Source organism: Eurosta solidaginis, chromosome 4 (genome assembly GCF_040869045.1).
Source record: "Eurosta solidaginis isolate ZX-2024a chromosome 4, ASM4086904v1, whole genome shotgun sequence".
Classification (NCBI taxonomy): domain Eukaryota; kingdom Metazoa; phylum Arthropoda; class Insecta; order Diptera; family Tephritidae; genus Eurosta; species Eurosta solidaginis.
The window spans coordinates 117,976,764-117,998,118 of record NC_090322.1 but is presented as its reverse complement, the minus strand read 5'-3'; the positions used below and the strand labels follow the sequence as shown (position 1 = coordinate 117,998,118).

At 37.8% G+C, this 21,355-nt stretch overlaps 1 protein-coding gene across 9 annotated transcripts in view; it reads right to left on the bottom strand.

Moving 5' to 3' along the window:
* Positions 1–21,355, bottom strand: part of LOC137250204 (uncharacterized) — a 300,510-nt gene that overhangs the window by 16,444 nt on the left and 262,711 nt on the right. For 5 of the 9 annotated variants that reach the window (XM_067782622.1, XM_067782621.1, XM_067782624.1 and 2 more), the window contains one exon: positions 9,869–13,468. The exons of 2 other annotated variants lie outside the window; for them this stretch is intronic. In XM_067782622.1, the coding sequence (XP_067638723.1) occupies positions 12,951–13,468 (518 nt within the window). In that variant the 3' untranslated portion in view covers positions 9,869–12,950. Of the gene's footprint in view, positions 1–5,583; positions 13,469–21,355 lie in introns of those variants that run through there. 2 more of the 9 variants (XR_010952848.1, XR_010952850.1) reach the window with 2 other exon arrangements.

The following is a 21,355-nucleotide window of genomic DNA, read 5'->3' as shown; positions in this document are numbered from 1 at the left end:
CGCGCTCTCAGAGAGCGAGAAGTTTCATATCATGTCATCATTGCTGATGACATGATACGAAACTTTTATTCTCTCTCAATTCGTTTCCAGGAATGGGTCTTGAAGTTCATTCGATTGTAAACAAAAGTTCGTTCGTTACCAAGAATGGGTCTTGAACATCAGATGGCTATAGAGTTGCCTAAACTACCCAAAAAAAAAAAAAAACTCCAAGAAATCCGTTCGGTTTCATTATTTTCAAAAAATCAGCAAGTAAGGTGATAAAAACTTATTAAAATTTATAAAAAAGGCAAAGTTTTGTAGAAATATTTTGTGGTAGATAAGTGAAAAAATATGAAATAATATATTTCGATTGCGTTGCTTTGCTTTGTTGCGCTGGCACCGCCATAAGAAAACAATGAACGGCTAGCCCCTTTTTCACTTTGATGCGACCAAAATGTTTATTTACATACATATGTATATCCACATACAATAAAAAACGCAAAAAATTTATAAGAAATTACGAAATTAGATCACTTGGTGAAGTATCTGCGTTGTCGTCCGCAAAAGGCTGTTAATTATACATGTTGCGTTAACCTATACGTATACCTACAATTTATCTCAGCTGTCAAAAGTGGAATGTTGCAACGCTCCACAATCATCTGTGGTTGGAGTACTCTAACAATACTCCTTTGCAAAGCGTCATTGCTCGTTTTTTAACGACAGTGATCACGACACGATGACGATCGAACAGAGTTGCCAAAAGTAAAATATTACATGCAAATAAATAATAATAAAATTTTACTTCGGCAACTCTGATAAAATGCAACAGCGCACTGGTTTTATGTATATATACTAAAGTATGTATAGAGAAATATTAGTTTCTTTATTCACGCAAATGCTAAATAACATAAGGATATTCGTAGTATAAAATATAAAAGTTGTATTTCCCCTCTTCATTTACTTTCATTTTAAATTAAATTCACTTCGATAATTCTTTCCGACACAATTCCTCTTTAGTACTTTGGCATATGATCCTCTGTGGGTGCTCCATGGAGTACTACAGTGAAAGTACTTTGGAAAGTACTCTCACGTATGTACTCTATGGAATACTCACAAACAAAGCGAGAGTGGGATCACCTACTCCTCTCCTAGGACATCGCAATGTTAATTGGAGCACATTTTTTGTATGAATACAGTTTAGTTTTGGAATACTCCTATACTCCCAAAGGAATATTCCTTACATTATTTATGGAGTACTCGCGTTTTTTGAAGGGAACTCAATGTTTACTATATAGTTTAATTTGAGGTTATGTTGCGAATAGAGTGGAAGGAGGCAAAAGAAGGCAGTCGAATGGAGTAGAATGAAGAACAGCAGGAAGAGCAGAGTTGCATTGCATTAATATACCTTCAATCTTTGAATCAATATTGAAGATAAATGTTGAAAAAATAACTAAATACCTGATTATAAGCAAATTTTTACTGCAAATAAGGTGTCCTAAATGCTATATTTTCCAAATCTATCGCAGTTTATGTATGTTTAAAAATTTAACTTGAGTAACTTGGCTATTAGTGATGTTTGTGTGTGTGCTAATTTTGAGCGATCAGCTGTTAGTTGCGCTACTTGGTAAGGTTTACAATGTTACTACTCCTGCTAGCTAGCTGAGTGGAAGGGGCGCTGTCATAGCGCGGGTCACCCTTCACTTAGGTAAGGACGACGGCGTGGATGCTTTCTGGCTACTTTGCCCCCTGTCGTCCGCCTAGGTGTTGAGCGGCCCGACGCCTTAATGACCAGATAACCCTTTCCCCTCAGCTCTGGCTTCGACCGTAAGTCGGTCCGTTTGAGTAGGGGGGACTGTTGTGCTATTCGGAATACACCCCTGCCCCACTCACCAGGACCGGCATACTTTCTCGAACTGGTACAACGCCGTCTCCACACCGACACCTACGAAGTAGCGTGCATTTCCTGGAGGCGATGATGTCGAGCGACGAAGCCAGTACTTTTGGTAAGCTGGCCGGAGCGGATGCACTAGGGAAAATGTAACCGCTCCCACTGGCTAGCTGGGGAGAAGGGGGTGCGGTTGCGGCGCGAGTCACACCTCGAATTGCCTGGGCGATGAGGCGGGTGTCTTCGGGCTACTTTTCGCCCCCCCCCCCCCTCGTCTTGGCTAGGTGAGGGTTGGCCTGCAGCCCGTATGCCCACACGACCCCCTCTCCACGGCTCTGGCTTCGGCCATGAACCGATGCGTTCGCACAAGGGGCTTACGCTGTACCTTTAAGGTGCACTTCCCCTCCGCCTACGGATCGATCCACGGTGTTCGGCTGGAGGCGGGGGTGTCCAGCGGTAGAACCAGCACTAACAGAATCCTTACAGTCTTTTGCAGGTCACTGACACGTCCGATACCGTCGACAACTACCCTTGAAAGGGGTACGCGCTCCGTAGCTCACTGCTGCATCGCAGCCCATCTGGTGCCGCCACTGCTACCATACCGCTGTATTGATCCCACCGGTGCTACGACGACCGTTGGCCGTCCACTACCCTACCGCAGATCAGCTGCCGTGCTGACCCCGCCACTGTTTCCACACCGCCGTGCTGATCGTTCCGCTGCTACGACGACCGTTGGCCGTTCACTACCTTGCAGCGAAAATCGCTAATTCTGAACTAAGCAATTTTCGTCACGACATAAAATTTAAATTAAGTGCAACTTAGCAACCATTGTGAATGAAACTAAGTGTGATATCTTCTGCATAGACGTCAAAATTCCAAAGTGATTGGATCACCTGATTTGTAATTGTCTATCGCTGTCTCATTCTGTATCTCTTTCTATCACCCGCTGAAGATAGGCGCCGCCATATTGAACACCCTGTCAAAACGCTAAAAAGTAGCCATATTGAACATCCTGTCCATAGTGTACAAGTACAAATGTGTTGACTTCTTTCTGACAGGCACTCGCTTAAGTGAGCATAACGGGAAAATCTGGGTTGCCATTGTTTTTTCGGTTGAAAACGGTCAACTAGGGTTTATTGTAGAGACGTAAAAGATTGAAACAGGGTTTATGTACTCACAAAAGTGTTGCTCCTGTTCCACAGCATTTTAATTTTATATCATGGCGAAAAAAGTTCAGTTCAGAGTTATTGATTTTCATTAATATTTTAATTTATTGTGGAGGGTTACTCCTTTAAGTGTAAAAAGCAGAGAAAACGTAGTTTTTTCAAATTATTGTGAAAAACTTTTTAATTTGAATTTCTGTACCCAAGTTCACTATATCTGTGTAACACAAGAATCTGGAGGTCAATTCATTAACTATGAAAAACTGAAAAATGTACACTTATTGAAAACTCATTTGCACACACAATTTACACTTTGAATTTAGTGGTATTTTTATGCACAAAATTTTGAAACTAAAAACAAAATTTTCATTTGTCAGAAAAAATAAATAAAAACAGCATAATGTCAAAAAACCCTATCGAAATACAAACTGGCTTGTTTGTTTTTAATGAACTACGTTGCATTTTTCTTGTATTTCGTTAGTTTTTTTTTAAATATAGTTCACACACTTATACCAGTACTGAAACCTTATTGGTTCCCTCGAAAAAAAAATATAAGAGAAAATACAAGAAAAATACATAGAAAATAAAGTAGTGTCATATAGGAGTTTGATTTGTTTGCCCTAACAGCACTATTTTATTTGCAGGAGACTTTTACAGCTACACAAATTAAGGCGGATTTACACAGACGCTTTGGTTGTGTTGCATTCATTAATTCACCTGCCGGGCGAAGTATCGAAAAATTTACATAAATGCTTTGGTTGCGTGCCTACGCTTTGACAACGCCAGACGAAAAACAATGAAACACCGTACGTTGTCTTTGCTTTGAAGCGACCAAAGCGTTTATATAATTTTGCCCTAATGCATTTGTGTAAACAGCCTTAGAAGTGAAATGTTTCCATGTTACACGTGTGGCGCTTTACATTTTGACTCTAATTTGAATAAATTTTGCTTTCCGTATGTTTCCGCATTGTTGCAGGCTACAAATCTTCTAGTATTCTTATTTCCGCGGAAATATATGCAACTATTTCATCTGTAAATACTACAAAGTTTTATTAAACTATCAAATGCAACTCAGCTTGAAGTACTCTTGCGTACCAAAAATGCAACTCTAGACCTGAGATTTGCATCAGGTGAGCGAGGCTGTTTGTAGTTTTGACGTTTATCGCTTAGCTGACACACTTGTATAGGTACACTATGATCCTGTCATGCAGTTGACAGATAAGATATCACACTTACAGCTGAATTCAGTAAGCCGTCTCTAGTCACTATTAGAGACTATTTGGGGTGAAAATCACTTTTGAGACAATTTGCCATTCTGTAAGCTGTCTCGCGTCTCCAGCCTCACAAAAGCAATCACTAATTTGTGAGCTGGGCCGGGGCAGATCACAAACGTGAAATTTTCAGAAAAAGTATGAAAATTATTTGCGAAAAACTCTTTAAATATATTTTTTTTTATTGCTCAAATTAAAATAAGCATATAAAAATTAAAAAAACAGGAAATACTTAAAAAAACATCCAACTCTAATGTGGCGCGGCTGAGATTCGAACCGACACACTTTGGGATTTTCTATAAAAATTGTGAACGGCGCCTTAGCAAGCTCAGCCACAATGCCACCTAGCGTTATGTTGACAAAATGCAATGCTATATTATTTGTTCAATGTATGAGTAAATTGTCTTTTTGGTGAATTTCGTTGATATGGTGAATTGTTTTTGTGACTTTCGTTTACTGAATACCGAAATCATCTCAAGTCACAAAGATTGTCTCTAAAGGAAAATCTCAAATTTAGAGACTTGAGATGAGACTGAATTACAGAATTCAGCCGTTAGTTTCATTCACAATGATAGCAACCGTTTTGATATAATTTCATTCTTTTACCCATTATAAACCTTACTACCCTACAAGAAACGCTGATAGTTTTACTAATACACTCACACTTGTAATTGACAATGCTGATCCAGCGATGACGTAAACATTGATACTCAAATTTATGTATGTTCCTTTGTTCGCTCACGCATGTCATAGTGTACCTATACAAGTGTGTTCACTAAGCGATAAACGTCAAAACTACAAACAGCCTCGCTCACCTGATGGAAATCTCAGGTCTAGAGTCGCATTTTTGGTCTCAACGACAACATTTTTGACTACCAATCGTATCGACTTTTTCAATTTTTCAATCATTCGGCGCATTCGGTAATAGTATCCATTTTGAATTCGCTGTCATTCCGAATCCAGCCAGTGCCTGTCAGAATGCTTGACAGATAAGTCAACACACTTGTACTTGTACACTATGACGCATGTCCGCATGTTCCCAACGACAGCCTATAATCATGAAAAAGGACTGAAACTGGGAAGGCTTCGGACACCTGGTACAGAACAAAAGAACATACAGCAGATACCATAATGCATGTGAGACAGATACATAATTCTAAACGGAATTTTATAACCACACTGATTAATAGCTCAATGAAACTCTACTATTCAAAATAACACTGCTATTGCTCGCTAGATATCGTCTTAATCAAACTGCTTGACAACTCAAATCAAACTGAATTACTTCTTACTCGCCTGCCCCGCTTTTATAGTTTACGCTGCATACTTCTAGGCTCTTCGATTTCCAGAAGTTACTAGTTAGTTTCGGCTACAAAATCGCCAGCCACAACTACGTGTACAAATTATTGCTCTCTCTTGTGACAACTCAGATAAGATATATGCATGTGTTTGTGCATTGCCGCTCCGCTGCTCGTATACGTACATCTGTGTAGACGCAATTATTTATTCGTTTATGTAGATACATAATGATTGAATTATTGATGTGAATGTTTGTAGTTTACAGTCTCTCGCGCATACATAGGCGTATAAGTAAATGCATCTGTGTGTGACATCTTTCGGCTGCCTTATATATGTGTATACATGATTTGATTATTGACGTAAATACTGCTTATCGTGGCCTTGGCATCGCCTTAGAGATGGTATAACTTAGTGATGTTAATATCCGTGACAATATGATAAAGCTCTCTAAATAGGACGAAGAACACTCACATAGTGGCGATGATATGAAACCAATATTACTAAAAGAAAGCGAACAATCAGCCCAATTCTGCATTTCGACTTGGATTGGAATTTTTTCGATTTGGCAATTTTGGTATTCTGTGTTCCAATCTCTTTCGATCCAACTTCGAATCGTTCGATTTTTTGTATTCTGCATTTCGATCGTAGTTCCGTTTTTCTAAGTTGCAAATTAGTTGGCGGAAAAATATTTTCTTTTTATTTTTTTATTAATTTATAACAGAATTTTAACAAAAATGTAAGTAAAACTTGTTAAGAAACGTAGAAGGCTTGATGATGATTGTTTTTTATATGTTTCCAGGTCAAAAACAACATGTCGATGTCGAAATCCTTGGACGTATTTGCGCCGCAAAAGTATCTAACACATACTTGAAAGCATCCTTGTTAAGTCGAAAGTTTTTTATGAACCTAAATAAGAAAATAAGTCATTAAACTATACCACTTTTAAGTTCAATTTCTTACAATTCGTCACTCATCTCAAATGGATTACACAAATCTCGCAATATTTGCCTTTCCATCCTCGCCTGGTAATTTTCGTATGCGTAGCTTTCCAAATCCATAAATAATGCCGCGACCATTGATTCCATTATAATAGACAGCTATTATTTGTGTCTGTTCGTTGGGTCCAGATATATGCCAAAGCAAGCTGCCGGAGTAGAGGAAGGTGAAGCGAAAACGTAAACAATCCTTGCGGAAAGAATAAATAAATCTTCATAAAGTATTTTAGGGCAGTGCAATGAAATTAGCATCCTTAAAATTCAGAAAATGTCAACTATATTCGTGCAGGAATCCGTTTTAAAAAAACTTGGTGGCCACGGCAGGGAATTGGCCAAAAGAACGACAAAAACACACTTACAATTATGAAGGCACTTCACTCGAAAAATATAACACTGCGGCAATATATTCTATTGCTTTTTTTTTGTACAAAATGGCGTGGATAATAAAATATAAACGTTTTTCAGTATTTTTTTTACAAATTTTCTTTAATTTATTTTGTTCCAATGTTCACACATTCCGTACCAACAGCTGATTTCGAAAAATCATTTGCTCTTCCTCTTCTCTTTACAATTCCGTTGTAATGCAGAATACCAAACTTCGATTGAAGCGGAGCGTAGAACGGGAACGTAATCGAAATGCAGAATAGGGGTGAATATGATAAACTTTGATTACAAAACAGTCAGTGCATAGCCATAGCTTAATCCAAAATAGCGGATATATTAATTTTAGATACAAAACAAAATTAGCTTGACTTAAGGATGAAACCATTATTATTTTATATAATGAATGTAATAATGCGCATGTGTATATATTTATCTGAGAATATGTTTGAATCAACGCTTATATACTATTCGCCCTATATGTTGCATGTATATATTCGGGAGTGCCACGAAATCCCCCAAAAAAAATACCCAAACACAAAATCCCCCCAAAAAGAAAATACCCAAACACCCCTACAAGAATACTGACTATCATATGACTATCATCTGATTGTCAGCAATGTCAACCTAACGATCAGCGCCTTATACAAACTTTCTATCACAAACTTAAGGGGACTTGCGCAAATGTGATGTAAACAACTGTGTACGCGTGTGTTTATGTCTCCTTCTTATACACCAACATGGCCTTAATCAGTAGTATATAGCCGTACTGCTCACTCTCATTCCTTTTCCTGGATCAGTGCTGACACTATAACTATCAAAAAGTGTCATAAATGATAGTTTACTGTAGATATCAGGTTTGACTGTTATACTATCATAAATGACCATTGTTATATTCCGCCAAAAATGAAACAATGCTTTTTGCTTTTTATTTACTTTATTTCATTACGTTTTTAATTTTGTACGTGATAAAAGCATACGCGATTCTTATTTGTTTAAAATAAATAGTTTTATAAGAATTCGACTTCAGAATGTTCAATTTAAATTCAGAAAATAACAAAACAACAGAATAGCGCTTTCCTCATGCGGAAACACATTTAAAAATTAATCACCACTAACCACTATTATTTTTCGCGTATCAATTTTTTGATACATTCCGACAGCTTTTGGTATTTTTTAATATTATTTTCGATTTTTTTTCTTTTAGCATGGTTGAAAATGGCGGAATTTTAAAAATAAAAAAACAACCGTGATAATCATTTGATTGTCATATGACAGTCAGTAGTGACAACATGATTAAATCGGATAAACTGTTCTCGCATACATAAAATTCCGTTGAGAATTATGTATCTGTCCACATGCATAATGGTATCTGCTGTATGTTCTTTTGTTCTGTACCAGGTGTCCGAAGCTTTCCCAGTTTGAGTCCTTTTTCATGATTATAGGCTGTCGTTGGGAGCATGCGGACATGCGTGAGCGATCAAAGGAACATACATAAATTTGAGTATCAATGTTTACGTCATCGCAGGATCAGCATTGTCAATTACAAGTGTGAGTGTATTAGTAAAACTATCAGCGTTTCTTGTAGGGACATAATCCCCAAATTCAAAATCCCCAAAATCAAAATCCCCAAACACAAAATCCCAGTGCTATGATAAACATCATGACCGTGTAAAAAATAGCAATATCTCTTTCCTCTTTCATTCATATTTATGTATGTATGTATAACTATATATTCACGTTTTGGCAATACATATTTTTACTTATCCGTATATAGGACTGCTAGTCGCTAGGCGGTAGCCACGGTTATACCACACACCCGGACTTGGAATGGCGTAGCCCAGGGTTACTTTTTATAAGCGCGGCCGAAGGCCACTTATGCAGAAAGTTGGTATGGATTATTACCCTTTTTTGGTCGCGGCGATTTTAAACCTAATTTGAATTTATTTCACACATAAAATGGGGATTTTGTGTTGGGGATTATGAGTTTGGGGATTTTGATTTGGGGAAATTTGTTTTGGGGATTTTGATTTTGGGGATAACGTGGTAGACCCATATATTCGCCTCGATGAGCGCTTACGATTTACTATTGCATCCTAAAATGTACTTGTATGTAGAATTATTCCGTGCATACAACAAACGAAATTTTTTCTTTCAACAAAGCGGAAAAATAATCAATAAAAATTAAACAAAATCAAAAAAAAAAAAAGAAAATCAGTAATAATAATTACTTTTGATTATTTTGATTTTTTCTGATTTTTGATTATTTCTGATTTTTTTCTGATTATTTTTTTAATCAATTGAAAAGTAATCATTAAAAATAGAAAATAATGGCAAGCAATCATTAAATGGCGTTTCAAGAAAATAATCAATGGAACGGCTAATCATTACCATTAGTAATCATTATTTAACAGGTCTGCATTCAAGTAATTAGTTATTTTTTCTACTTTTATTTCTAATATTGATGCAAAGCTTGAAGGTATATTAATGTAATACGATCCTGCTCTTCCTGCTGTTATTCATTCCACTCCATTCGACCGCCTTCTTTTACTGCCTACCACTCTATTCGCAACATAACGCCAATTTAAGTTGCCAAACTATATGGTAAACAATGCTTTTACCTCCCTGTACTGAACGCTGATTGACTGTTTTAAACCGAAACAACAATGGTAACCAGATTTTCCCATTATGCCAACTTTACCGAGTGCCTGTCACAATGAAGTCAACACGGTTGTCCTAATCCACAATGATCTAATTTTGAATCGAATAGTAGTTTGTTGTCGACGCTATATCAAATTGAAAGAAATTTGCATTGTGAATTCATACAAGAGAAAAATCATTTTATTCCTCCTTTGCCATACCTACCTGTCAAATGGCCAGAGAATGGAAGAAAGGTTTGTTTTTTACTAGCGGTTAATAAATGTAAGTGCCCATTCATGTTTCAAGCCAACTTGTCTTTCAAATGATTACACAGAAAATGAGAATACAAATTTACATTGATTTTTAAAATCTAGTTAATAGAGAAAATGTGAGCATCTAGTTAAGCAAACATTTTAAAATATGTGAGTAGCGCAACGTACCAGTCGTCTACAAAAATGTTTGAAAAACACTATTGAGCAAATAATTTAAGTTATCGAACACCGAATTAACAGGTGATCCAGACTGTTTACTATTGTGAACCTTTTTTTCAAATATTCGCCACTTGAATGAATTTACAAAGAAAATGTGTTAAAAAGGTAAGTTTTTTGTGTTCTACTTTTTTTCTAACAGTAATTTTAAACTATTTCAGTGGCGGATTTACGGGGGTTTTTGGTTTAAATTTGCTTCAGCTTGTAAAATGGGCATCTCAAGCTTGATAATTACAAAATTGAAGAAGATGGTGTAGATGTGGGGTATTTTTCGTACCTTTTTTATGACATGAAAATTGGTTCGTAGCCAAAATCGGCCAGTAAAATATGGCTGTATATTTAAGCTTTAAACACATACAGTATAAACTAATGTTTCCTATAACTATTTCCCAACAATCGCCTAGGTTTTTTTGAAAAACTCTTCTATTACTTCGTTTACAGAAATTGGTTTATCAATATGGATATTCAATATGGAGTTCAAGGAACAATTCACAACATTTTCATAAAATGCATGCAGTTTATTGCAGTTTTCAGCGTCGTATTCATTTTTGGGGAACAAACCACCGAAATTTTCGAAAATTACTTGGTGTTTCATGTAACGGCTCTTGATATGAGTTATGAATGCATCAAGGAATGGAATATAGAATGCGATTCTATAATAATCTTCGACGCTCTCAGTATCAATGTTGCATCTATTTAATTGATGTTTACTGATGCGTGGTTTCTTGTGTGGCGCAACTCTCTCAAGGGGTTGCCAGCGCATTATATAGCTTATCCAACCCAATTGTCAACCTCACCTACCCGTGGCGAATCCTGTTTCATTAACAGCCGCTGCTCTGGTGACCCCGAACTCCTGATGGATCAAGGGGGTGGGAGGGCGGTATGGCCTAGAAGGTTTCATGTGGTTATAACAAATCGTTTCCCGAGATGGTCGGGCTGGTACTTTTATTGTGCTTGTTACCGCAACGTACCGGATCTGCATCCGGCAAAGGACCATCAACATCGATAACACTCCCCAAGGCCTTCGGGGAATGTCCTTATCGCTACACTAGAATGTTGAAATTTTACGTGTGGACTTATATTGGGACTTTTGAAACAATTTGAAAAAAATTTTTAAATGGGCGTGGCACCGCCCACTTGTGATAAAATCAATATTACAAATATTATTAATCATAAATCAAAAATCGTTAAACCTTTCGTAGAGAAGTTGCCTTTACTATAAGGAATGCTTTGAAGAAAAATTAACGGAGTCGGTTAAGGACCACGCCCACTTTTATATAAAAGATTTTTAAAAGGGTCGTGGACGAATAAAATAAGCTATATATTTATAATTCATTTCCCAAGTGGATTTATAACAATAAATAGGAAAACTTCAAATTTAAAAAATGGGCATGGCACGGCCCCTTTTATGACTAAGCAATTTTCTAAGTTTCGAGAGCCATAACTCGAAGAAAAATTAGTTCAGAATAGAACCATATGTATATGTATTATTGCGCAGTCTTGAAACACTATTAAGCACACAAAACAAACAACAACAGCATTTCAAGCGTACAGCTGGGTATGTAGTGTTCGGTTTCAACCGAACTTAGACTTCCTTACTTGTTGCATAATAGAAATTTTTTTCTGGAGAACGTTTTGCCTTTTTGGCCATTGGTAAAAATCAAGATAAATGCACCCTGCCCACATCATGTTACAATGAAATATACGACATAAAATAATAAAGTAACCGCCGGAAGTACAATCCTAAATCCGCCACTGAACTATTTGTATTAATTTTATATAGGTCCAAGGTCGTAAATATAAAGCAACAGCTTGGAAGTCTGAGAACTATTGAACAGTCGAAGATCGAATAGTAATCCATGTTATAATCCGAAAACAATGCTTTTACGTGAGGACCCATACGATTATGGATGTTACGGTTTGGCCCCAAAATATAAAACCGTATTCTACGACCAAAAATTAAGTTAATTTTTTTATGTCATTTCAAAATGCTGGATTTTACCTGCGGTGTAATTTACATGGCTGTAGTTAAAGTTATCTGGATCGCATATACATACATATGTACAATTTGCCAAATGTTGTAATGCACTGTAACATTTGCTAAATAATATATGCCTAGTTTTTATTTTAAGTAAACGATTTGTGCTACTTTCAACAATATAATTTAAACCAAATTTCGCACCTGAGTGTGTATGTGTGTAGATAAAACATGGTTGATGTCATGTAGACAAACTTTACATACAGGACATACATACATACATATCGCACACTAACTACAAAAGAGTCACAACTTGAAAAATGTAAATGTTCAGGAGAGAAGAAAAACGGTTTATGTGAAAACGTCTGTAATGTTATACTGAAATCTAGTTTTACAAAGAAGGAGACCTTCATTATAAAATGAATTGACGAAATTTTGTTGTAATTATTTGTTAACGTACAAAATATATAGCAATTTTGAATTATGACTATTTCTAAGAAATCTTACCACTCGTACATTCACAATTATTTCATCAAAAAAGGCACATTTCACAATAATACAAGCAAATTTACTCACTCTTTCGTATAAAAAGACACTTTTAATTAATACACAACAAAGTTAAAACTTTTTTGCAACCAGATAATCAGAATTTAAAATAATACGCTTTATGCGATACAGCGCAAGCGATGCAATCAACACCAAAACTGGCATAACGGTAATTTTCCAGCTAAAGAAGAAAATAATGACAACGAAATTTAAGGGGCAGTTAGAGATGTGTACTGTGAATTGGTTTATGGGAAAAACCGATTTTGAAAAATTTAAAGTTATGACTCTTTTGTAAATTACAAAGGTAATTTTATGTATTACGTAGTTATTCATGGCGCACCCCACACACAGACAGAAATGTACTAAAGTTATGTAAACTACAAGCTGGCAAAACTGTAAACACAATATTGGTTGTATCCTGACATTTAAGACGGAAAGCATATAATGCATTCAACAGTAATTCTACGGACGGTGCAGCAGTTACTTGATAGAATACTTTGAGATGAATTGCCGGTATGCAATAGGCAGTTGAATTGTTTCCACCAACATTTGTACTGGTTTCTCTGCCGTTGATGTTGTTTTGGTTATCATTTAAAGTTGCAGTTGGAAGTGAAGCGCCACTATCTGTTTCGCGAACGATATTAATTTCATTTGAATTAGTTGTGATTGATTGTGTCGAGTCTGACATTCTTTTTGCAATGGGATAGTCTTTGATTAAACGATTAACGGTATATGTAAGTATTTCGTCAAGATGTTCAGCTCTAAGATTCTGTGCAAGTCGACAATGATTGTTTAATATATCCTCGCTCAATTGAGTCAGCTGAGTGGTGGATGATGCCAAACCTATATTGAGTAAATGATTTGTTTTTATAAAAAAAAAAAAACATTACTGCTACGAATTGAATTCACATATAGGCGACTATTTGCCAAAATAATGAATGCGCACTTTTTGCAATTTTAAGTCAATGGGTTCACTAACCAGCATAAAAGGAAACCACACTTTTTTACCATCAAAAAAGGTGAAAGTTAAAAGACATGGGTTTTTCGAAAACAGTAAACTTTAAAACTTGATTCGCTAGCACTTGGAAGACTAATGCCCAGTTTGTTTTTCAGTGAGAGTTTTAAATCTAGTTAAAGTTAACCAGAGTTTAACCTTGCCACGTTGTTCGATAACATAAAATTGTGCTGCTCATCTTAGCTTAAGCGGCCGAAGTGGGATGGTTAAACTTTAGTCAACTTTACTGGAGTTTAAACTCGCACTGATAAATCGGGCATAGCATTGATTATACATATATTCTTACGGGACGGATTTCATAGCCACGCGTGTTTTCGCACAAAGTTTTTTCCACTTTCATGCTTTTACATGCGTGTATCAGCAAACTCCAAGCTGTTTTAATAGCAACGTCTTGTTATTTACTTCATTTAAGTAAACAGTATTAATCTGTGGTGAATTTCTGCAACTTTGTAAGTATTTGTGTGACTATTTATTTCTTAAGCAAATATACTTATATAAATTTTTTGCTTATATTTCATTATAATTAAAAATTTACCAAATGCAACCGCGCGCAGTTTCGACCTATCAAACGCAGGTAAATGCGTACTATGGAGGTGGTAGGTTTGTTCGCACGAAAGCGTTTAGAAACGCCTACGCAAGCGCTCATGTGCGCGTGCCTATGGAGTTTCGCCATTACACGCACAATGAGTGATCCGTATTGACAATGAGCCGCCCAGGTCTGGATCATGATTAAATCTCATTGGAACGATGTGGATCAGTTCTATGAGAGTTGATAGTATTCAACTCATGTGTACACATATTAGGATACCTGTTATTTACAATGTTTTTCCCAAATCGCCCCTGGAATTTAACCCTTTCGGGACGGAGTTTTATTCGGTAAATGGGAATAGGCTGAACGAAAAAATATACTCACACCTATTCATTGGGATAAAAAATTATGTTATGCGTACTAGAAAATCCCAAAATCGTCCTTTTATCCTGGGACATATAATCCCAATAGGCATTTTGGGTGGGATATGAGATCCCAATAAGCATTTTATGTGGGATATATAATCCCAGTAATTTTTTAATTGGCTTTAAAAGTTCAAAAAAGAAATTGAGAATAAGCTGTATTGACAGAATAATTTAATGTATTTTATTTTGAAAATGGTTTAATATAATATAATTAATAACTTATTTATGAAAGGGTCCAAAACATTTGTAGCAGAGCGCGTTGTTACAGCCTGAGCAAACCATTTTTGTTCGAGTTTCGATTTCAAGCGAGGTGCAGCGTACGCAACGACAACGCTTTTCTTGTTCCACTGGCATATGGTCTCCAATATTGAGGCAATCAGTTCTTGAACGTTTGGATGGTCTACCTCCCTGTCGACGGGGAAATAATGAGCGTCTTTTACTTCCTTCCGAAATCATTTGTTCAGCAAGTGGGACCAGAAAGTCTTTCAGGGGTAACTTTTGCCTTTTATTTTCACTATCCAAACATTTGTGACCTTTGCCATTAGATGCTTATAGAAAACTTTTTTCTACCACTTTTGAGACTTGCGGTTGAAATCATAAACGGCTGTCTTTTTATCAGTAAGATCCACGCCATCCATGATTTTGTTATAGTCGCTAATACTTTTTGGGCATAACATTTTCTTTTTGGATCCATCCTTTTGCTTTCTCTGAATGTCTTCAAGAGATGCCGTGTGACAGTTTGAAATTAATGGGACTTCTTTTGAATCCATCCAGCGGTCTGCCAAAATGCCTCTGGAATTAACTTGAAATTGACTTTCTCCTCTGGCTAGTTAATAATTTTATAGATGTGAAAAATCTATCAAATACTAAACAAACATCCTTTTCACGAACAGAAGATACCAATTTAAGAACGACTTTTTCTGCAAGAGTAATAGGTTCGCTCGGCATAGTATTTGCTTCCTTGAGTCACACCGCATCCACAACTTTATTCTCCGTTTTATCGGTTTCATTGGAATGCACATTCACTTCTAGCAGCTGGAAAGGTATGCTTTAGACATTGCAAAACATTAGAAATGTAATAATCCTTTGACACGTCATCGGGCTTATCACAATCATTGTAATAAAGCTTCGATGATAACAGCAAAAATCGATCTCGAGACATAAAATTTTTCATAACAGAGTTTCTAAGCGATAGATTTTTACTCCAATAGGCACCGTAACTTGTTGTAATGCATTATAAAGGTAACTCCAAGAAATACCAGAATTTCTTTGGGGTCCCTTAAATTTCTTTTTGACTGAGCTCGGTGATTCAAAGCTGTATTAGTGCATTCCGCAATTCTAACACACAAGCTGTATGGAAATATTTTGGAAAATACTTTGAACTCGCTATCATCTGGAGCTATGGCTATTAGAATTTTACAGTCTCGCTCAGAAGGAAATTCATTCTTTGGATTAATAAAGCTCTGGTTGTCATCAGAAAAAACATTTAACCACTGGGCAGCTAAAATAGTTTCGTTATTTGCTCCAGAAAGTCCAGCGACCGTATCAAGATTATCATCATTTTCTATTTGCGAAACTAAAGCGTTTACCTCAACATTCTCTTGGGTCACATTAACACAGTCCTCAATTTCTGAAGCATCTTCAGTTTCTGCGTCGCTACTGTCTAGCAAGTAATCGCTTCCTGATTCCTCAAAATCACTACGCAAGTCTGATTCCTCACACATTATACGCTATATATTGGGACAAATAATCCCAGGTAAAAAGAGTATTGGGACAAATAATCCCACATAAAAAGCTTATTGGGATTATGTATCCCACCTTCATAAACTCTATTTTAAATTACCCTTCTTTATTAAAAATTTGATTCAAATCAATTGATATCACTTATTAAAGTCTTTTTATCATAAATAAAATACGAAATATCTGATAACACGTTTATTGCGACTAATTTTGCGAAAAAACGAAGCCAAACTGATAAAATTTGATGGTAGTGCGCGATTCCGTGAAATGTGACATCAAAACGCAAAAATGTATCGTTATATTTTTGTTTACAACTCATAAATGATACCTAAATCTGTTCTTGGGAGTTTTTCCTTAACCATTAGCGTACATAGAAAATAAAATACAGACGTTTGAAACTTACTGGGATGTATTATCCCAGTAGTCCCGAAAGGGTTAAGTTTAAAATTCAAATAAAATTATCCAGCTAATAACTACTATTATTATGACGTTCTTTAAACCATGCCACAAATGCGACATTTTTTCTATAAAAAAATTATTTGAGATTTTGCACTTAAGAAAAACTAGAATAATATTACTTAAAACCAGGGCTGACAGTTCAAACACGCTAAAAAATGTCACGAGAGGTAAAAAGGACGTGTTTTGAACCTAATATCAATCGTCCAAAGGCTGATGTTAAAGACTTTACTACGGTTAGGAGCTATGTGCTATGTGCAAAAAACAATTGTACGTTTTGTTGTCCATACGCACCTAAATACATTTGCAAAAGAAAGTATTCTGTGCAGAAAAACTATGCATCGGGAGCAAGTTTTCGATCGACTAAGCCAGGGATGGGCCTATTTTCGACTCCTAAATCAGTTTCAGTGCCAGCGAGTGCTAGGTGAGACGTTTGTGCGTTTTGGGGTGTTAGGGGAGTAAAAATATACATTGGAAATATCGTGCGCTTCGTCCCAAACGATATTCATCGCAAGAAGGTTGCGGAATAGAGTTGGAAAATATCCGTGTACCTGTGATTTTGTCACAGCTACTGAAATATCATAGTACACTTCAGCGACAGCTTACAAGGAATATTCGTGACTGTTTGCCTGTGACAGCATTTATTTGCAGTTACCAATAACAGAATCAAACATAGCTCTCATCACAGGAACAAATCGCTTCTATGTTATGAACCAATACAATGAGCGTTACTTAGGCTGCGACTGAATAACAGTAGATGTCTCAAAAAATTCCGCAGTGTTTATTATTCGCAACACAATCCGCAGAGAAAAATATAAAACTGAGGTAATTCTATATGACAGCATGACACTGCTTATACGTGTCCAAAAATATCTAGAGGTGTCAAAAGACGCGTTTTGGCCTCGACAACAATAATCCGAAGGAGGAAAATAAAATTTTTTTTTGTGGGTATCACAACATTACAACAACCACATGCAAATTTTCAATTTCTTTCGCAAATATCTCTCGACATAACCAACATTTTTATGGTAATTCTTTACTTTACTGCTAAACTTCCTCCAAAAATATCGGGAAAGGTGTCAAAAGGCGCGCTTTGGACCCAGAATCACGAATCCGAACACGAAAATTAAAAAAATTATTTTGTTTCGGAGATATTTGCAAACAAAATTGAAAATTTTCATGTGGTTGTTGTAATTTTGATGATTTTGTGGTACCCTCAAGAAAAACTGTGAGCAAAAGTGTTTTGCGGTGTTGGACCCACCCAGGGTAATTTTTTATAAACGCGGCCGAAGGCCGCCAACGCAGAAAGGTGTTCTACACAAAAATACTATGGATCCCACCCCCGGTTTCGGAGCGCTCCGTGCCATTTTTCGGTTTTTTGGAAATATCTTTTGACAGAAATATTTTTTTGAATTTCCGCTTTCGGATTCGTGGTCCTGGGACCAAAACCCGTCGTTTGGTCGAGTTTTAGCAGTTGTGACCTAAAGTAAAGGATTACCATTTTTATTTTTCGCCTTCAGATTATTGTTGTTGTTGCGAATTCTTTGGAGAAGCGGTTGAAATACAACTCCATTTAAAATGCGTTTATTTCTGATTATATGTAAATGTGACAATTACAATTAGTTAATGTATTATAATAAATATTAATAAACTCACCACAGTTTCCACTTCTGCTTGGGCTGTTTTCTGTCGGTTTTTTATCAAGTTTAAATTTTTCAGCTTCAATGCTAACAGCTTAGAGAAGACAAAACTGTGGTATTGCCGTGTGACATCAAAGTGATACAAATGGTGATGTTGCCATGTAGCATAACGTTGCAGGGTATTTGAGATCTGTTCATAACATCCCCGACCCCGTGAATCCACTATGATTCACTACTAGATATGTCAAGAATTGCCAACTTAGATGCGGGCCTTTGTGTCAATCCTACAGTTGTGCGTACGGTTGCTCGTCTCACTTCACCATCTGCTCCAGTAAATACCTCCTCCACACGGCCACGGCGCCAGTCCTTTCTAGGCGCGTTCGAGTCGCATATAAAGACTAGGTCGCCCTTCTGTACACTTCTCATGGGATTACACCACTTCGTACGACGAGTAAGAGTTGAAAGGTACTCGGAAACCCATCTTTTCCAGAATCATTTTCTTAGTTCTCTGGCGATCCTCCATTGCCTACGTATGGCACACAGCTTTACTTCCGGTTCATCTGCTCCACCCGTTTAAGCTGTATTGACACTTCCAAGCAGGGGGTGATTCGGCGTTAGCGGCTCCTTTTGGTCTGGGTCTATGGGAAGATGTGTGAGTAGGCGAGAATTTACTATATTTTCTGCCTCGACTATAAGACTTTGCAATGTGAACTCTCTTGGGGCAACCTCCTTCATCGTATGATGCAACACTCGCTTTACGCACTGGACCATTCTCTCCCAGACTCCTCCATCGGATGGATTGGCCGGACAGTTGAATATCCACTCTACGCTTTTTGAAGACAGCTCAGACTGAATCGCTTCACAGTCAAAGACATCAGAAAAACGCTTCACGTCGTTGGCCACCCCCACGAAGTTCTTTCCGTTGTCGGATCGGATTCTCTTGGGCACGCCCCTACGGTTCATGAAGTTACGCATGGCCAGGATGCATGCATCAGTGGACAGGTCATGCGCCACCTCGAGATGAATGGCGCGTATTGTAAGGCACGTGAAAAGCGGTATCCATCTCTTTTCCACGCGTCGTCCTATAGTCACATTTATTGGCCCAAAATAATCCATTCCCGTAAAGGTGAATGGTCTGACGAATGGTGTAAGTCGATCTTCCGGTAGAGGTCCCATTATTGGCTGCACCGGCTTTGCATTCCTTATCTTGCACAAGTGCCAAGAAGCGATTACGTTTCGGAGAACTCTTCGTAGTCGAGGTATCCAGAACCTTTGACGTATTTGGCATATCGTGGCTTCGCTGTTTTGATGCATCATTTTCTCATGTTCGTTGGTGACTATGAGTCTTGTCAGTATGTGCCCACTTGGCAAAATTATTGGGCGCTTAATTTCATGAGGTATCCAGCTTCCAGCGTTATCCGACCACGAACGCGGAGTATTCCATCATCGTCGAGGTACGGAGAGAGCGAAAATAGTTCGCTGCATCTTGGGGGCACGTCTTCCTTACTTAGTAGATGAATTTCATTGGCGAACGCTAACCGCTGAACTTGTCGACAAATCAAACGCTCAGCTGAATTCAACTCTTTCACAGCAAGACCGTATTTTTTCGGATGCGTTGTCTCTCCAGTATTGGGCTTGCATTGATTTATGAAGCGAATGATCCAAGCCATGACTCTCTTGAGCTTCGTAAAAGAGGAAAATTTTGCGAAGTCGAGTACTGCGGTCGTGTTGATTACCATCATTACTCTTGGTGGAAGTTCTTCTTTATCCTCGGAAGGGTTCAAATCGTGAAATTGCGGCCACTTGTGCTCCTCTTTGGATAGGAAGCTCGGTCCGGTAAGTCACCTGGATGAAGGGCTGAAGTCAGTTTCCGTGTTCAAGCGAGTGCCTTCGTCCGCAACGTTTTCGCTTGTCGGCACCCATCTCCAGTCTGACGGTCTAGTAGAATCCAATATCTCGGCGACTCTGTGTGCTACGGAGGGTTTGTATCGCCGTTGCTCATTATTTACCCATTTTATGACCGTAGATGAGTCACTCAAGAAGACGCACCGTTCAATATGGAAGGTATGGTTTTTGACGATTGTTAACATCAGACGGGTGCCCAGCACCGCAGCCTGTAACTCTAGTCGAGGGATCGAAAGCTGCTTCAGAGGAGCACTGCGTGATTTGGCTGACACAAGGGAAATGATTCTATCGTTTAGCGTAGTCTGAGCCCTCCAGTATGCAACTGCTGCAAATGCCTTTTCGCTAGCGTCGACGAATATGTGGAGCTGAAGAGTTTGCATGGAGCCTCCCACAAAGTAATGACGTGGAATTCTACATAAGACGACGCTGGACAACTGCTGCCTAAACAAATTCCATATAGCGTTGACGTCGCTTGGGATAGGTTCATCCCAGCCGAGTTTCTTCTTCCAGAGTTGTCGCAACATCCATTTAGCTGTGACAGTGAAATCGCATAAGAATCCCAGTGGATCAAATATGGACATCGTTATACTTAGTAGTTCTCGTTTTGTTGGAGGACGACGGCCTTCCACGACGGACGCATCAACGCCATGAAATTTTAAGCTATACGTGAATTCATCGCTTGACGGTTGCCACATCATTCCGAGTACCTTTTCTGATCCTAGACCGTCCTTACATTGGATGGGCAGCTCATTGTAGCTTCCATCGAGGTATTCAACGACCTCACGGGAGTTAGACACGAATTTGTGAAGCTCGAAGCCAGCATCTTTATGTATGTCCCTGACCTGTTCCGAAATGCGTATTACTTCGACACTATCTGGAAGCTATCGACGAAATCGTCAACATAATGATAGTCGGTGATGGCATCGATTGCACGAGCGTCTTTCTCAATATGACTCAAAGCATTGATGTTTTTGACATAGTGGGCGGAACTAGGGGAGCAGGCTGCTCCGAAGATTATCG